The sequence below is a fragment of the Micropterus salmoides genome, unplaced genomic scaffold, assembly GCF_014851395.1.
Source record: "Micropterus salmoides isolate LMB-PRFRI ecotype aquatic unplaced genomic scaffold, ASM1485139v1 Ms_hic_scaffold_5, whole genome shotgun sequence".
Taxonomy (NCBI): domain Eukaryota; kingdom Metazoa; phylum Chordata; class Actinopteri; order Centrarchiformes; family Centrarchidae; genus Micropterus; species Micropterus salmoides.
In genome coordinates this window covers 30078744-30096016 of record NW_024044237.1, presented here as the reverse complement: position 1 = coordinate 30096016, position 17273 = coordinate 30078744, and the positions used below count along the sequence as shown (strand labels likewise).

Below are 17273 nucleotides of genomic sequence, written 5' to 3'. Positions count from 1 at the left end.
AGCTAACAGGCTAGATAACTTCCCTACCAACTCCCAGTTGTCACAGTTCATGCTGCTGAGATTGATACCTAATTTTGATGTCACCTATGTATTTTATGCGACAGTCGGTAATCTGGAAGGTTTCCATCATGAATGACCTCCATTTTAAATGGCCATAATGGAAAATGTGGCCACAATGCACAATGACCTGATGCTCTGTCTGCAGCTTTATGGTTCTTTACATCAGAGCCATAGGAAAGGCAGATGTTATTCTCTGTCAGAGTCTCACAAAACTGCCCGAATATTATGATGTGATTCTTGTGGTTGCTCACAAAAGGTCCATGAGGCCTGGTAATATTTGTTGAAATGGAGTCATTTGATAATACCTGTCTTCAGCATAGAGGAAGATAGCAAACAGAGCTGATCAGTGGTAGCTGGGGAGGCCCTGTGACTGATGATTGAGATTATTGTCTGTCATTCATCACCAAACAAACTGAGCTGTCCTCAGCTCTGTATACCTGGCTGTCCCATGGAGCTCTGCTCATGAATGAAAATTTCACAGTGATTCAGTTTGGAAACTGACAACGCAGGGATGATAGTAGGAAGTGAAAGCAACAGTCAGCAGTTTGCAGCCTCACTGATTTAGCTTATATAACTTGAAAGCACTCGACAGCTGTTGCTTTTTTCATATCAAAACAAATTTTATTTTGAGCTTCAAAGATCTTGCTTGACTTTACAAACTGCACTTGACAAAACAATCTCTGCTCTGGGGGCTTTCATATCACATGATCTTCCTCAGCAGATCGAGTTTGCCCAGCTGTCATGGAATTGTAGATATAAGGATTTATTGTAAAGGTTTTCAGTGTACAAAGTCTCCTAATATAGTGTGTTAATCCATCTAGTACATTCATCTGTGAATGTTACATGCCCAGGTGTTTGTTGTCTCAACATGAACTCAACAAGCGTACAGTGGTGTTTTACCTCGTTAATGAAAATGTTTTCATTAATTGTATTGAATTTTTCTTATGTAAAAACAGCAAACATGTCATTCTAAAAAAAACCTCTACCATACGTGACATTTGAATTAGATACTTTGTCAAGACAGAACCTAAACAATTTATGTATTTTATGTGTCTTATATGTGTATGCATTAATGTTTAATCACCAATTTCTGAATTATTAGGTTTAATTTTAAAGCCCCTAAAACTTTATGAAGACTAATATGTATTTCTCTACAACATCATATATTCATGACAGCAATAATCAAAGTTGAAATTTAACAAAAAATCATAATTTTTATTACAAAAACTAATTTAATCTGCTTCATCTGGACTTTGTGGGTGTGATTTAATCAGATTTTATTGACAGCAATTTAACACTAAACTTTTTTGAGTGAGGAAATTACAATTCAAATATAGTCACTTTAATATACATCATCCTTTGATCCAGGTCCCATTTTATAGTGTTTATTGCAACAGAAGTTATTTTCCTCTTTCTAGAGAACATCCAGTTATTCTGTCCACTTAATCCCCCCAAAATCTAAAAATAATCTATGATGTTTCACCCCCATTAAAATCTGATGGTCTGATGCTTGTGGATATAGACTTAATCTGATAAATTCGATATTAGCTGCTCTAGTACACTTGTTTATTTGTGATGAAAGGAAATTGACTCCACGTCTGTCGGGGATGATGTGAGATGAAACGGCATGCATGCGTGACTGGATAACCTGATAGATGGTGTTCACACTCTCGCCTTCTCACAAGTGCTCACTTTAATTAAGGTTTGCAGGGAATGATGATATATGATCCGCTCCTTTGCACTTCGCTGTGCTGATCTCTTCACTCCTATCAGGCGTCAGGCATCTCCTGTTTGTCTCCTGTTTGCCATAACACACATTTACCTCAGATTAACCGCGCATGTTGTCCTCAGACATGTATAGCATGACACATAAGGTGAATTATATAAAGGGAAAAAGGGAAAGAGGCACTTAATTAAAAATTACATGTTTTAATTGTTTTAATTTAATTCTATTTTCAAAATGATTCATTATTTTAAAAGATTAACGACCTCTCTCACGGACTAATTCATGACATTGAAGTAATTATGGGCCAATGTTCTTAAGCATCTCAAGATATCTGCTTACAAAATGTCATTGAGGCTCAATGGTCAAAAGTAACTAAGTATATTTACATACAAATGTGAGGTACTTGTACTTTACTCAAGTATTTCCATTTCATCCCACTTGCTTCTCCATTACAGTTCAGAAGGGAATATTGTGTTTTTACTCCACCACATTAACAACAATTATAGTTGTATTACAAAGTAGTATATAATAAGTATATACAAAATATATAATGAGTTTATCATAGATGATGCATTATTATTGATTAAACTACCCAACAGTATGTAAAATATATAAAATGAGCCTAAACCAGCTACAAGAGTAAAATGATACTTATTATATAATAACACTTACACAGGTAATTTTTCTAAATAGGACTTAACTTGTAATGAAGTATTTTATATTATGGTATTGCTAATTTTAATTAAATTAAAGATCTGAAGGTGAGTGACTTAAATACATTTCATCTATGTTTTTTTTGTATGCTAATTAGATCGTTTAAAGAATTCAATGTTTATTTAAAAAGGGTACAGAGCATAAAATGCCATCAGAGATACCAAAATGTAACCTAGGGGTGTGTGTTTTATCCAGAATAATTGTTTTGCAAAGAAACTAGACCTAACCTAAAACTCGATGATTGTTAACTTTTGTGGAAACAATTTTTTCATTAATTGTAATTGAATACAAAACAGGAGAGGATAAATTGCTTGGAAATAGCCTCCACTGTCTAAACACCCACCCTCTGGACCCTGGGGACACTCTACCTTTAGAGAAACGTTTAACCCCTTGTCACTTTTTTGAAGGTCACGCAAAGCAATTAAGTGCATGAGGTCATGATCTCCTGTTTCACTGACAGTGAGTGTAAGACAACACGGCAAGAGGATGAGGAAGCGCATCTTGTCAGCTCTCCCCTGTGACCACAGCCTCCACGGGAGCCAGGAGGAGTTTTAGGGGCCTGCAAATAAAGAGCTCCTACCACAGATCACCAGCAAGGAGAAAGAAGAAATCCAATAGTTGGTAAGAACTTACAATTACTTTCCTCTTGATTGGTGTTTACACAGTTTTACAAGGTTACAAGGTTTGAGACAATTACATACTAACCTTGCCTATTATAATCAGGATTTTGTAACCTCTTCCACTTTCTTTTAGTTTACAGCGTTTGTCTTCCACTAACACAAGGGATGGTAAGTGTTTCCTTTCTTTGTTTTATTAAATCATATTTTAAATGAAACATCTTCAAAGTATGGCAAAAGTAATAAGAATGCCAAGGAAGACTAGTGTGGTTCAGAGCGACACTTTATGTTTGTGTACTGAAGTGGGTCTCAACTCTTGAAAGGTCAGTTCTTTTTCAAGCCACACCGAGACCTGTACTGCATGATCCATCTTAAACAATACACATCACAAATAACTCCAACCGCTGATTTTCATGCAACCTTAAATTTTTCTTTCCATAAATTTGATTGCATTTTCATTTAATTAGATCCTTGTTATTTTAAATGATTGTATACTGTAAAGACTTGTACAGATACCCTGACTTCTAAATGATCCCTAGTTCACTGAAAGGACTTTCTGGGAAGATGCACTCATTAGTAAAACATGAGTGTGACTTGTGCAGTGTACTCACATTGGCACGAAAAGAGAAGGATCAGCTTCATTTGATATCCTTGATTTGATTTTATCCTCTCCAGCTTGTTGAGATACTTCAGACTGTCTGATGAGGATAAGTTGGTTTAAGGCATAAAGTGACGGCAAGAACTTAGCTTCAGTTGATGACAGTGGTCTAATTTGTCCCATATTGTATTACCATGTGCATGGAAACTGTGGCCACTGTATCCCCACCAGGTTACAATTTCATCAAGGGACAGTTGGGAGACGATGCTCCCAGCACTTTTTACTGAAAAGAAACTCTGTAGTTCATTGTTCAATCTATCATTCAATAGGCTTACTTAACAACTATTTATTAGTGATTGTTCAAAAAGCTGCTGTGACTGTGAGAGTCAAGCAAACAGGACTTAGCAATTAGGATTCATCTACATAAAGAGCTTTGACCATTTGATGTTGTTGTTCAGGATGACAGTTTTAACATTCTGATGTTTTGACACTATCTTAATTTAGCATGTTAGCATGCTAATATTTGCTAATCAGCACTGAACACATTACAGCTGAGGCTGATTGAAGTGCTGTGTTTGGACAGAGTGAAAATTTTAACTGATGTCAGAGGATCGACAAAGTCAATATGATCAATTCCCTGGGGACATTGAATATCTTTTACATCCAATAGTTGTTAAGACATTTCCCCCCTGTACCAAAAATGTTAAGTTTATGTTGGCAGAAGATAAATGGTGAATATGTCGAGTAGGTGTGGCTATATTTCCTGTGACATGCTGGTGCACTAGATGAAAAGTCAACGGATCAACAAAGTCTTTGGGATTTATGTTCTGGGGACTGTAAACTGGCTATGCCACATTTCATGACTATTCATGCAAAAGCTGTGAAGATATTTCCGCTTGGACAAAAGTGGTGGACCGATCGACCAACCATGATGGTCGACCAATACCACATACAGCTGCAAGGTTCGCATTTGCTAGCTAACATGAATATCTTTGTAGAAGATGAATGCTAAATTGGTAATGAATTACATTAACAATAAATGCCGAATCACATCCTACTAATAAATATGAGTTCAAAAATAGCTCTTGACTGAGTTTACTGTAGAACAAAGGTGTGTTGTCTCTAAAGAGACACCGTGGTGTCAAATTTAAACTCATGTTTCATGATGCAAGCAGACAGGATGAAGGCTGTGACAGTGATGTATTAAGGTGCCACATCAAGGTAAACATCCTCATGTTTACCTTATGTAAGAGGTTGCTCTTGTGAGAACATCAAACACAGAATAGCTTCTGTGTGAAAAAACAGATGACCAACAAAAGAGATAATAAACAGAAACCTTTCCTGCGAAGAGGGGGAGATAATATTCTTTCATGTCTCCCACCTGCACAGAGTTTGGAACAAGGCTACTGCAGAGGCAGACGTTTTATTGCCTTTTCTTCAAATTACATTTTCCCCAGAGAACAATCACCTACAAGTGAAACATGGCACATTTTTTAAATTACCTGCATGACACGAAGCCACAGACTTGATTTAAGTTCTACTTACAGTACTTGCCCCAGAGTTTGGATTGACAACATTTAAACCCAGGTGGGTTTTGATCGCCAGTGGCAAGATGTTTTATAATGCAGCTACAACAGTCATTTACAGCAATGTTCAGTGTCTTTAAAAAGGTTGTGCCCAAAAAAAAAACATTCCCAGCATTTGTACTGAGGTTTTATTCCTGTTTGGTTGGGGGTTGGGGAAGCAATTGAAACACCAGCACAGAGCATTAAAGTTCCCCTTTGAGGGTACTCGAACTGCGTCGGTTACGACACTATGGGAACGCCTCTAGGCATAGCAGGTCTGAACGTGAATGAAATCACTCCAATCCTATTGGTTTGTTGCTAGAACGGTAAGGTGTGACGGAATAACCGGAGGAGTATTAAGCACACCTGTACACACTCATCATTAGCTTTTTTCTATTCAGCAGGCGCTCTGTATGTTGTTTGAAGAAGCTCCAGTCCCACAAGCAGTGTGTCTTACCTGAAGAAGAAGTCTACCAGCATGTCCGGCAACCAGAAGTACAGAAGGTGTGTTTTTCCTTGCCCTCAGTACATCACGGATGGAGAATCTCATGAGATGTGTGTCTCATGTTTGGGGATGGAGCACGCCCGGGCAGCTCTCAAGGGGGCTGCCTGCAGCCATTGTGAAGCCCTTTCCATGCGGGTACTGAGGTCCTGCATGGCTCTCTTTTCCGAGGATGGCCGGATGTGTTCTCCCCGTGGTGCGGGCCCTGCGGCCGCTGAGGTGGCCCGGCGGCTTCATTCATGGGGTTCACAGGATTTCGGGACGGCTGAGGCTTTTTCCCGACCTTCATCCGCTGGCTCCGAAGATTCCTTTCCTCGTTCGGGAGCCCGTTTCTCGGCTTCTCCCGCTCGTGGTTTGGATCCGGAGACACTGCAGCAATCCGACTCCGAGGAGATGGACGTGCTCAGCATAGTGGACGATGACTTCCGGGTGTCGGGGCGGCATCATCAGGCGGCGCCCAACTATGACGAGCTGCTGGAGGTGGCGACTAGAGCCGTTGCTAAGCTCAATATCAACTGGCCACAGGAGGAGCAGACACCACAGGCTAGTGGTAAGCTTGATGAAAGGTTTCTTAAGCACCACGCGCTACCTCCACGCCGGTCTCTGCCATTCTTTCCTGATTTACATGATGAACTGAGTAAATCATGGGGCAGACCCTTCTCTACATGGCTTTCCACACAGCCAGGTGTGGTGGGGGTTAGGGACCGTGGTTATGGGAGGATGCCTCGGGTGGAGGATGCGCTTGCGTCGGTTCCAGCACGTTAAGACGCAGGGCGAAGCGTTCTGCCAGTACCTCCCTCGCCAGTTTGGACCCAAGGCAGCTGAGGTTGCCAGGCATAGGTCCCTTCCCTCTACGAGCTCCTACCGAGGGGAGAAGAAACAGAGTGTCGCTGGGGCAGCGAGGCAGCGCTCAACCTCAGCCATCTGAGAGACGCGATCTGAGGACCGTCATCCAGTCCCAACGGAGCTCAGGGAAGAGGTCCTGAAGACCGGGGTAGGGGAGTCTTTTCTTATCGGCTACAGTTCAAAACCCGACCTCCAAAATTCAACGGGGTGGTTTGGACTGTGGTCCGGTGTTGGGACAGGAAGTTTTTACTCCCAGACACCCCCCAGACAGAGACGCCGGGTTCTACAGCCGGTACTTCATAGTCCCCAAGAAGGATGGAGGGCTGCGCATTATTTTGGATCTGCGAGTTCTAAACCGGTCTCTGAGGAGATTCAGGTTCAAGATGTTCACCATCCTCGCCATCGTGACGCACATCCAATCCGAGGATTGGTTCTATTTCTACGTCTCCGTCCAGAAGTTCCTGAGGTTCGCCTTCGGGGGTGTGGCTTACCAGTATCGGGTTCTTCCATTCAGCCTGGCACTTTCCCCTCGCACATTCACCAAGTGTATGGATGCAGCACTGGCCCTGCTGAGGCTCCAGGGCATCCGAATTTTTAACTACATCGACTCATCCTAGCCCAGTCTCGAGAGTTGGCGGTTCGGCATCGAGATGTCGTTCTGGCTCATCTGCTGCGTTTAGGGCTGAGGCTCAACGCAAAGAAGAGTGTGCTGGCGCCCACCCAACGGACAACGTTCCTAGGGGTAGTATGGGATTCGACAACGATGCGGGCACAATTGTCTCCGGCACGTGTCGACACCATAATGGCTGCCGTGAAAGGGGTGAAGTTAGGCCACGCAATCACTATAAAACACTTTCAATGGGTGTTGGGTCTCCTGGCAGCTGCGTCCAGCTTAATACCATCTGGACTGCTGCACATGAGACCCCTGCAGTGGTGGCTAAGGACCAAGGGTTTTTCCCCGAGGGGAAATCCTTTCCGTGTGATTTGGGTTACGTGTCTTCGTTCCCTATCAGTTTGGAAGGAAACTTGGTTCCTGTCCCAGGGGCCCGTGCTGGGAGGGTCTTGTCGCCGGCTGGTCATTTCGACAGACGCCTCCCTCACGGGCTGGGGCAGAATCAGGGAGCAGACCTGCTGTCGAGGCAGGGGCTGAGGCCCGGGGAATGGAGACTTCACCCTGAAGTGGTGGAGCTCTTGTGCGGAGAGTTTGGCCCCATAGACGTGGATCTGTTTGCATCTACGCACTGCCCGCTATGGTTTTCTCTCGTTCCTCCAGCCCCGTTGGGTCTGGACGCCATGGTACATTCGTGGCCGAGGCTACGTCTGTACGCTTTTCCCCCTGTCGCTCTGCTCCCGGGGGTTCTGGAGCGGGTCCGCCAGGACAATGTCGGCCTACTGCTCGTAGCCCCGTTCTGGCCAACCCGGGTGTGGTTCTCGGACATCATGTCGCTCCTGGACGGCCCGCCATGGCAGGTCCCTCTGAGGAGAGACCTGCGGCACAGTACCTACTTGTGGTGTAGGGAGCTGTCGGTGGACCCAGTTACCCTGCCCGGTGGTTCAGGTACTTGAGTTCCTCCAGGCCCGGTTCTCTGCTGGTGTTTCCCCTTCCACCCTCAAGGTGTACGTGGCAGCTATTTCATCTTTCCACGCCCCTCTGAGGGAGGGGTCTTTGGGGAAACTTCCCTTGGTTGTACGTTTCCTCCGTGGTGCCCGGAGGATGAGACCTGCGACTCGGTCCAAGGTTCCCACTTGGGATCTGGCGGTGGTTCTTGGTGCGTTGGCTGAGGCCCCCTTCAAACCCCAGGAGTCAGCTGAGGCTAAGCACTTGACCCTCAAGATGGCCTTTCTCCTTGCTATCACCTCTCTGAGAAAGGTGGGGGATCTCCAAGCGCTTTCGGTTTCCCCGCAAAGCCTGGAGTTTGTCCCGGGGAATATTAGGGCTATCCTGCACCCTCGTCCAGGATACATCCCTAAAGTGCCTTCTTGTGCGGCAGGGTCCACAGTGTTGCTGGCATTTCATCCTCCACCTCATGTGACGGCGGAGGACGGGAGACTTCATTTGCTCTGCCCTGTCAGAGCACTGAGTATTTACACTCTGAGGTCCTCACGTTGGAGGAAGGCTGACCAGCTGCCAGTGGGTTTTGGGTCCCTGCATCCAAACATACTACTACTACTAGACTATTTCCCTGGCCTATCAGGTGCGCAGTTTGCCTTCACCTGTGGCTGTGAGGGCTCATTCTACCAGAGGCATGGCGGCCTCTCGAGCCCTCCTTTCCGGGGCCTCTTTGCAGGATGTTTGTGTAGCGGCTGGCTGGGCCACTCCGCACACATTCATTCGGTTTTATAGTCTTGACCTTCCTTCGGCACCTGGCACTCGTGCACTCTCCTCTTAGTCGTGCCACTTTATTGCATACTTGGGGCAGGCGGGGTTTTCGGCACGGTTTAGTGGGTATCTCGTTCCCATAGTGTTGTAACTGACGCAGTTCGAGTTCCCTCGAAGGGGAACGTCTCGGGTTACATATGTAACCCTGGTTCCCCGAGAAGGGGAACGAGATACTGCGTCGGCCCGCCGCACCTCTCTCCCTGCCTGAAGCGCCTGCTTCATAGTTTAAGCTAATGATGAGTGTGTACAGGTGTGCTTTATACTCCTCTGGTTATTCCGTCACACCTTACCGTTCTAGCAACAAACCAATAGGATTGGAGTGATTTCATTCACGTTCAAACCTGCTACGCCTAGAGGCGTTCCCATAGTGTCGTAACCGACGCAGGGTCTCATTCCCCTTCTCGGGGAACCAGGGTTACATACGTAACACGAGACGTTCTCAAATGAAACAAACCAATTTTAATTGAAATGTCACTGCTTTTAGGTTGATAAGTAATTTGCACACAGTATAATACAACAAATCAAATGATACAGGGACACAAAAGATGCATTTCATTGCAGGTGTTTGCTATTGTTTTTTTCTTTGTTTTGTTTTTTTATAACCTGTCCCGTCCATCAGCCTGGTATACCGTATGAGGAGCAGGATACCATGTTGTGCCAGACAGATCTTGCTTTAACAAGAGAGTTTTAATTATGTATTAATTTGTCACTGGGCCAGACAGGGGGACAGAAATGGGGAAGGGGGCACATACACTGCACACACGCCACAGAGAAAAGACAGCACCTGCAAGAGAACAGGGATGGAGGGTGTGGACAACAAGAAACAACAGAGGAAAACACCAATTGCAGAAAGCTGTAGATGAGGTGTTGACTGACTATGATATTCTATAAAAGCCCAATATCAGTGTGACATGCAGGTAATCCAATATATGTATCACTTTATATATATTTAGGGGCGGCTGTGGATCAGGGGTTGGAGCGGGTTCTGCCAGTGTATGAATGTCAGTTTCTGTTTGAGCACTTAGGCTCAGTATATGAATGTGTTTGACTAGTGAATGCAGATGTAGTGTAAAAGCGCTTTGAGTGGTCGAAAAGACTAGAAAGGCGCTATACAAATACGGAGCATTTACATTTGCATTTATATATCATAAACACATAAGGATATATCAAAATCAAATGTAAAACATAAGCAAAGAGGCACATAGAAGCACAAAGCTATTACTAACCTACAAAGAAACAATGTTTTTTAAATGTATTCAACATGTTTTTGTGTTCCTCTCTTCCCATAGGCGTACAGAGGCAGTGTGAGACCTTTTGTCAACTTCAACGCCAAACATGATGCTGAAGTCCTTCATAAAGCCATGAAAGGAATCGGTCAGTTTTCTTTGGAGGAATATCTTATGCCTCTGTTGTTTGACCCCATTTTCCTCACTCGTGTGATCTTTTTTTAATTGCAGAGATATAAAATGGGAAAGTGCAACAGAAATGTCCCTCTGCAGTCATTATTGTAAATCAATGGGCCCAATGACAATCACCAAATTCAAGGTGTACTACAGGCGCACATGGTGTAATAATTAACACTAATACTATCCTACTTTTCCACCACTTACTTCTCTAGCTTCCTGTCAGTGCTCTCACAATAAGAGTAATTATCATCATATCATAGTTAATCTGAACTAATTTAACATTTTGATGCCTCAGAGGAAATAACTTCTAGGAGCTATTGATTGTTAGATCTCCTGCATTAAGGGGTCAACTCTTCAAGTATATTTCAAGCTGTCAGTTATTCTTGATCAGGTCTTCATCCACATTCTAGATGATATGTTTGCTGACATGTTTACGTGAAGCTCACTCCCTGTGTTATTTAATGCTTATTTGACCTGGTCCAGGTACGGATGAAGATGCAATCCTCATGCTTCTGACAGCACGCAGCAACAATCAACGCCAGGAAATTAAGGCAGCGTACAAAAAGGCCTATGGAAAGGTGAGGTGAGCTGCCGGGAACCAAACAGAGAGCTGATGACAAGTTGTCACAGTGATTGATGGTTATAGGTCTTGTCATGGACTGTGTCCTCCTCACTCAATAACATTACCGGGATGATACATTTTTTTTCATCCTTTAATTGTTTTCTTTGTTTTTTAAGAATGAGACTGGCAGTATTCTATATATTTGTTGTTGTCAACAAATCCCACTAAAAGATCAAACAAGGTTTTAGTCCATCTTTGTATGCGTCCCTACTTCTCCAGTCTGTCTGTGGCATTCACCCCCTACCACATTTATTAAAACTGAAGACATCCTTAAAAAGAGGTAATTACATTTTTTTAAAAGCTAAACAAAAATCCCATATAAGCTGGGCACCATACTTTTGCCCTAACATTACTCAAAAAGGAGTAAACTGTGCTTTGTGGGAACTATTTTCAGCTGTGGCTTTATACACAAATTCAATCTGAGAGGTTCTGAGATTCCTAACATGATATGAGAAAGAAATCATTTCTGCTACTCAAAATGTGTTAATTCTTTTAGACATTCCTCTAATCTTTGCTTTCTTTGTGACACTAGATCGTTTTAGATGTTTCTAGCCTTTTCAAAATTATTCAAACAAAACAGAAAAAAAGAATTACTTTTTGGTTAAACTTGTCACATCTGGGAGACAGGTGAAAATGATTATGCAATACTTGCTTTTTATGTTCAACAACAAAGCTATCTGGCACGGAGGAAAAGATACATCAGGCTTTTTATAAAGACAATCACCAGACTTATCCTCTAATGCAAAACCAGGAATCATCGTGACTCATACACAATTAATGGACAACTTCGCTCTAAAACATAATGTACAATATAAGAATCGGAGATTTATCTAAACTTTACATTTACTCAAGTAATATACTTAAGTACATTTTTAGCTAGTTTATATAAATAATAAATCAGTCACAGGGACCATTTTTCTGCAGAATGAGTATTTAAACTTTCAATACTTGACATTTTGCTGAAACTACTTCTGTGCTTCTGCTTAAGCTTGATGTTTGCTTGTATAATACTATTTTCTACAATGTTGTATTACTACTTAAGTAAAGGATCTGACTTTTCCCACCACTGACTGCCTCAGCTACATTTATGTTTAATTGCACAAATTGTCAGTCAGTCAATCTAAAATCTAAATTTTTTCTGTCATTAAGAGTCAAGCAGCAGGAGTTGACATTTTGTACTAACTTTTAAAAGTCATACAAGGAAAAATAATCCTAGAAGAGGCAGAAAGACCAATTTCCTCCATTCTCCAAGGACCACAATTCAGTTCAGTTTGTTATACAAGACCTTGGCATTTTACACTCTCCTGCTCTTGCTGTTCTTTCACACTGTCAAGTTATATTAAGACCACCTGTGGATTAAAAGCAGCAAGTTTGCTCTCTGTGCAGCTTATTGAAACACATGTAGGCCTAATTGCTGTCTTTGGTATAAGTGGATGAGGCAGTTTGAGGGAAAAAAGGTACATAAGAAAATCCCAAAGTAGCTTCTATCAGTGTTTTATCAAAATTAGCCTACAAAAGAGGCTATTTGCTATCACGTTTTCAGTTCACTTCTATTACATATTATAAAATGTAATGACTGTAAGAGACTCTGCCTTAAACTACTCAGTCAAGTCTTCCCTTCAAGTTCATGCTCTTGTTTATCTGGAGCCAATTTCTACAACTTACAGTTTGTCATTTCTGCTCTGTAATGCACCGTTAACAGAACTTTTATGGGAATTAAATTTTATTGGCTTTTAACAGAACTGAAAATGGAAACTGATTGTCATGTGAAAAGAGAGATGGATTATGTAATCTAGAAATAAGGGGATTTTCTGTTAGAGGTCTCATATACTGAGCTGTTAAAGAGATTCGTGTTTGAGTTGTCTGTATACGGAAGAAGAGCATTGGCCAAACACAGTATATTATAGGATCCCTTGGGTGTTCTATATATAACAACACACACACACACACACACACACACACACACACACACACACACTGAAATAACAAAGATATGTGCTATTATTATAATGTGATTCATACCATACAGAAATCAATTTAGATGAAGCCAAAATATGTGCTATTACTCACTCTTTCCACTGATTCTATTCAGCTCATGCTCTGAGCAATGCCCAAAAATGTGCTTTATTGCATACAGAAATCAATTTTGAGTAACATGTGGTGTTTGATTAACTTGTTGTTATGTAAAGAAATGCTGCAAAGTAAATGTACTTTTTCTTTTCTGAAGGTACCTTTTTCATGATTATCCTCATTCCTTTGAAAAGCAATGCAGGAAACTGTTACTTATGTGCTCATCTCTTTGACACATGGAACTTGAATGATCTCTTAATGCACTGCGTGCACAATTATTAGGCAAATTTAATTCCTCAGGATTCACTTTATCGTTGAACAAACACAATGCTCTCAGTCAATCTAAAATATAACTAAACTTCATACCAGAATGTTTAACTGAAGAAAAGTATGTTTTGTCTTGCTCAGGAGAATATATTTATAAGTGTGCAGAATTATTAGGCAACTAAATGACCAAAATAATTTCTATCAAATTACTTGTTTATTCTCAATTTTCAGAGTAAGTGTAAAAACACAAACTGACAATTAAATACAATTTTTGGCCTTTCATAGATATTTAGTAACCAATGTAGTCACTCTTCCATGGACTCAGTTTGTCGTCCCCAAACTGTGTCGGTGATGACAATATGGGAACGCCTCTCGGCGTGGCAGGGCTGAACTATGAATGAAACTACTCCAATCCTATTGGTGTTACTAGAACCGTAGTGTGTGACGGCGTAACCGGAGGGGGTATATAAGCACGCCGGCACATAGGACACATTAGCTTCTTTCTATTCAGCAGGCACTCTGGCTATGTTTGGAAGCTCCATTATCCTACCTGACATCGAGACGAAGCAGCAGATCATGTCGAAGCAATTCCAACAGTGTGTCTTTCCATGTGAGCATTTCATCATGGAGGGTGATACCCATGGGATGTCCGTCTCATGCTTGGGGATGTCGCATGCTCAGGCGGCTCTCGAGGGGGCTGCCTGCGACCATTGCGAGGCCCTGCCCCTGAGAGTGCTGAGGTCTCGAGCGGCTCTTTTCCTAGAGGATGGTCGGATGCGCTCCCCCCGTGGCACAGGCCCCGCGGTTGCTGAGGCGTCGCGGCGGCTCCAATCCTGGGGATCACATCGCGAGATCACCGAGGGTGCCGGCCCCTCGTCCTGATCGGGAGCCCGTTTCTTGGTTTCTCCCACTCGAGGGGTGAGTCTGGAGAGGCTGACACAATCTGGCTCTGAGGAGCTAGATGTGCTTAGCATGGAGAATGACTTCGGGGAAACGGAACGTCATCAGCCCTCGCCAGGATACGAGGAGTTGTTAGAAGTGGTGACGCGGGCCGTGGCCAAGCTGCACATTGATTGGCCACAGGCGGTGCAGCCTCTCCCAACCTCGCCTCATCCCTCCGGACGCCGGCGCTCCCCACCAAGCCGTGTCGGATGACGTCCGATTTGGTGGGCAAGGCCTACATGGCAGTGGGTTGAGCTGGTGCCAGCCTGCACACGATGGCTGTCTTGCAGGCATACCAGGCCGATCTCCTTCGGGGCTGTGACGTAGGGGGAAGTTCCCTCTGAGGAGGACCTGACGGAGCTCCGTAGAGCGATGAACTTGACTCTCCGTGTGACCAAGGAAACAGCCCATTCCATCGGCCGATCCATGGCGGCTTTGGTGGCTATGGAGCTCCATCTGTGGCTCAACCTATCGGGCATCCAGGGGAAGGAGAGGGCTTTTCTCCTGGATGCACCCCTCTCACCTTCTGGCCTGTTTGGGGAAGCAGTGGATGCTGTCGTCAACAGGTTCCAGCACGCCAAAACTGGGAGAGGCGTTTCAGCGATATCTCCCCGCCGGTCAGACTCCAGGACTGCGAAGTTCGCGGAAGCTTGGCGAAGCCTCGTGAACATTTCCCCGTGGGTTCGCCCCCCCCCAGATTCTGCGGGATGGTCGGGACTACAGTACACGCAGAACAGAGCCAGGTGTTGGGACAGGAAGTCCGCTCTCTGCTGAAGAAAGGGGCCATAGAACTAATTTACCTGCCGGTCAGAGAAGCCGGCTTCTACAGCCGATACTTCCTGGTTCCCAAGAAGGACGGAGGATTGCGTCAGGTTCAGGAAGCTTACCATTACAGCCATCATCTGTCACATCCAATCCAAAAGAGGATTGGTTTGTCACGATAGATCTGCATCCATCTGTCCCTCTCACAGGAAGTTCCTGAGGTTCGCCTTCGGGGCACGGCTTACCAGTATCATGTTCTTCTGTTCGGCCTAGCACTATCTCCCCGCACGTTCACCAAATGCATGGATGCAGCTCTGGCTCCGTTGAGGCTCCAGGGCATCCGCATACTGAACTACATCGACGACTGGCTCTTCCTGGCCCAGTCTTGAGATTAGCGGTTTGGCATCGAGATGTCGTCCTCGCCCACGTTCAGTGTTTGGGGCTGCGGCTCAACGCGAAGAAGAGCGTGCTGACACCCGCCCAACGGACTACGTTCCTAGGGGTGGTGTGCGACTCAACGATGATGCGGGCCCACCTGTCTCCCGCACGCATCAAGTCCATTTTGTCCTCAGTGACCAGAGTGCAGTTAGGCCGCGCCATCACTGTAAAACACTTTCAGAGGGTGTTGGGTCTCCTGGCAGCAGCGTCCAGTATAATACCTTCCAGACTACTGCACATGAGAGCCCTGCAGTGGTGGCTAAAATCCAAGGGATTCTCCTCGAGGGGAAATCCGCTCCGTCTGATATGGGTTACGAGCAGGTGCCTTCGACACCTCACTCACGGGATGGGGCGTGGTCATGGACGCCCGCTTCGCGAGAGGCTCCTGGGAGGAGCATCATTTCTCTTGGCACATAAATTGCCTGGAAATGTTGGCGGTGTTCAGAGCTCTGAGGAGTTTTCTGCCCACCCTCCGCGGTCGCCACATCCTTGTCAGAACCGACAATGGCAGTGGTTCTCGAAGCGCTGGCTGAGGCCCCCTTCAAACCCCTGGAGTCGGCTGAGGCCAAGCACCTGACGCTTAAGATGACCTCGCTATCACCTCTCTGAGGAGGGTGGGGGATCTCCAGGCACTTTCGGTGTCTCCCCGATTCCTGGAGTTTGCCCCGGGGAGGGTCAGGGCCATCCTGCACCCTTGTCCAGGTTATGTCCCTAAGGTTCCGGCGAGACTGGCAGGGTCCACGGTGCTGCAGGCGTTTCATCCCCCACCTCATGTGACAGCGCAGGAAGGGAGACTTAATCTGCTCTGCCCTGTCAGAGCACTGAGTATTTACACTCTGAGGTCTTCCCAGTGGAGGAAACCAGTTGCTGGTGTGTTTCGGGTCCCCCAAGGCTGGGCTCCCCTCTTCTAAACACACCATCAGCAACTGGATCGTTCAGACTATTTCCCTGGCCAGGTGCGCGGTTTGCCTTCACCTATGGCCGTAAGGGCGCACTCTGCTTGAGGCATGGCGGCTTCTAGGGCCCTCCTCGCAGGGGCGTCATTCCAGGATTTGTGTGACACGGCTGGCTGGGCCACCCCTCACAATTTTATCCGGTTTTACAGTCTGGACCTGGCTTCTGCACCCGGCACCCGTGCGCTCTCCTCCTAGTCGTGCCGTCAGGTTCTGCACGCTGGGGGCAGGCGGGATTTCGGAGCGGCCTAAGTGGGTATCTCGTTCCCATAGTGTCGTTACCAACCCAGTTCGAGTTCCCTCGAAGGGGAACAAGGGTTACATACGTAACCCGAGACGTTTCCTGATCAACTTTCGCTGAAGCAGCAACCACTGCCTCTCAAATGCTGTTCAAAGAGGTGCATTTTCTTCCCAGACTGTGAGTCTGACATTTGAGAAAGTACCACAAGTTCTCAATAGGATTCACGTCAGGTGAGGAAAGGCCAGGTCATTATTTGGGGCCCTTGCTGGCTAGCCAAGCAGTGGAGTACTTGAATGCATTTGATGAATTATTGCCCTGCATAAAGATCATGGCCTTCTTGCTGAGGGCTTCTTCCTGTACCATTGCTTGAAGAAAGTATCTTCCAGAAACTGGCAGTAGGTTTGGGAGTTGAGTTTTAGTCCATCTTCTACCTGCATGTTGAAGTGATGACCTGTCAATCAGTGATCCAGCCACGAGCCCATCCATCTGGTCCATCTAGAGTCACTCTGATTTCATCTGTGCATAAAACCTTTGGAAAATCTGTCTTCAGGTGTTTCTTTGCCC

The 17273-nt window shown here is 44.9% G+C and overlaps 1 protein-coding gene across 1 annotated transcript in view; it reads left to right on the top strand.

Moving 5' to 3' along the window:
- anxa5a (annexin A5a) overlaps nt 1-17273 on the top strand; it is a 34136-nt gene that overhangs the window by 3726 nt on the left and 13137 nt on the right. Inside the window, exons 2-5 of the mRNA XM_038698916.1 lie at nt 2961-3121; nt 3254-3288; nt 10298-10382; nt 10898-10992. Of these exons, the coding sequence (XP_038554844.1) occupies nt 3286-3288; nt 10298-10382; nt 10898-10992 (183 nt within the window). The 5' untranslated portion in view covers nt 2961-3121; nt 3254-3285. The remainder of the gene's footprint in view (nt 1-2960; nt 3122-3253; nt 3289-10297; nt 10383-10897; nt 10993-17273) is intronic.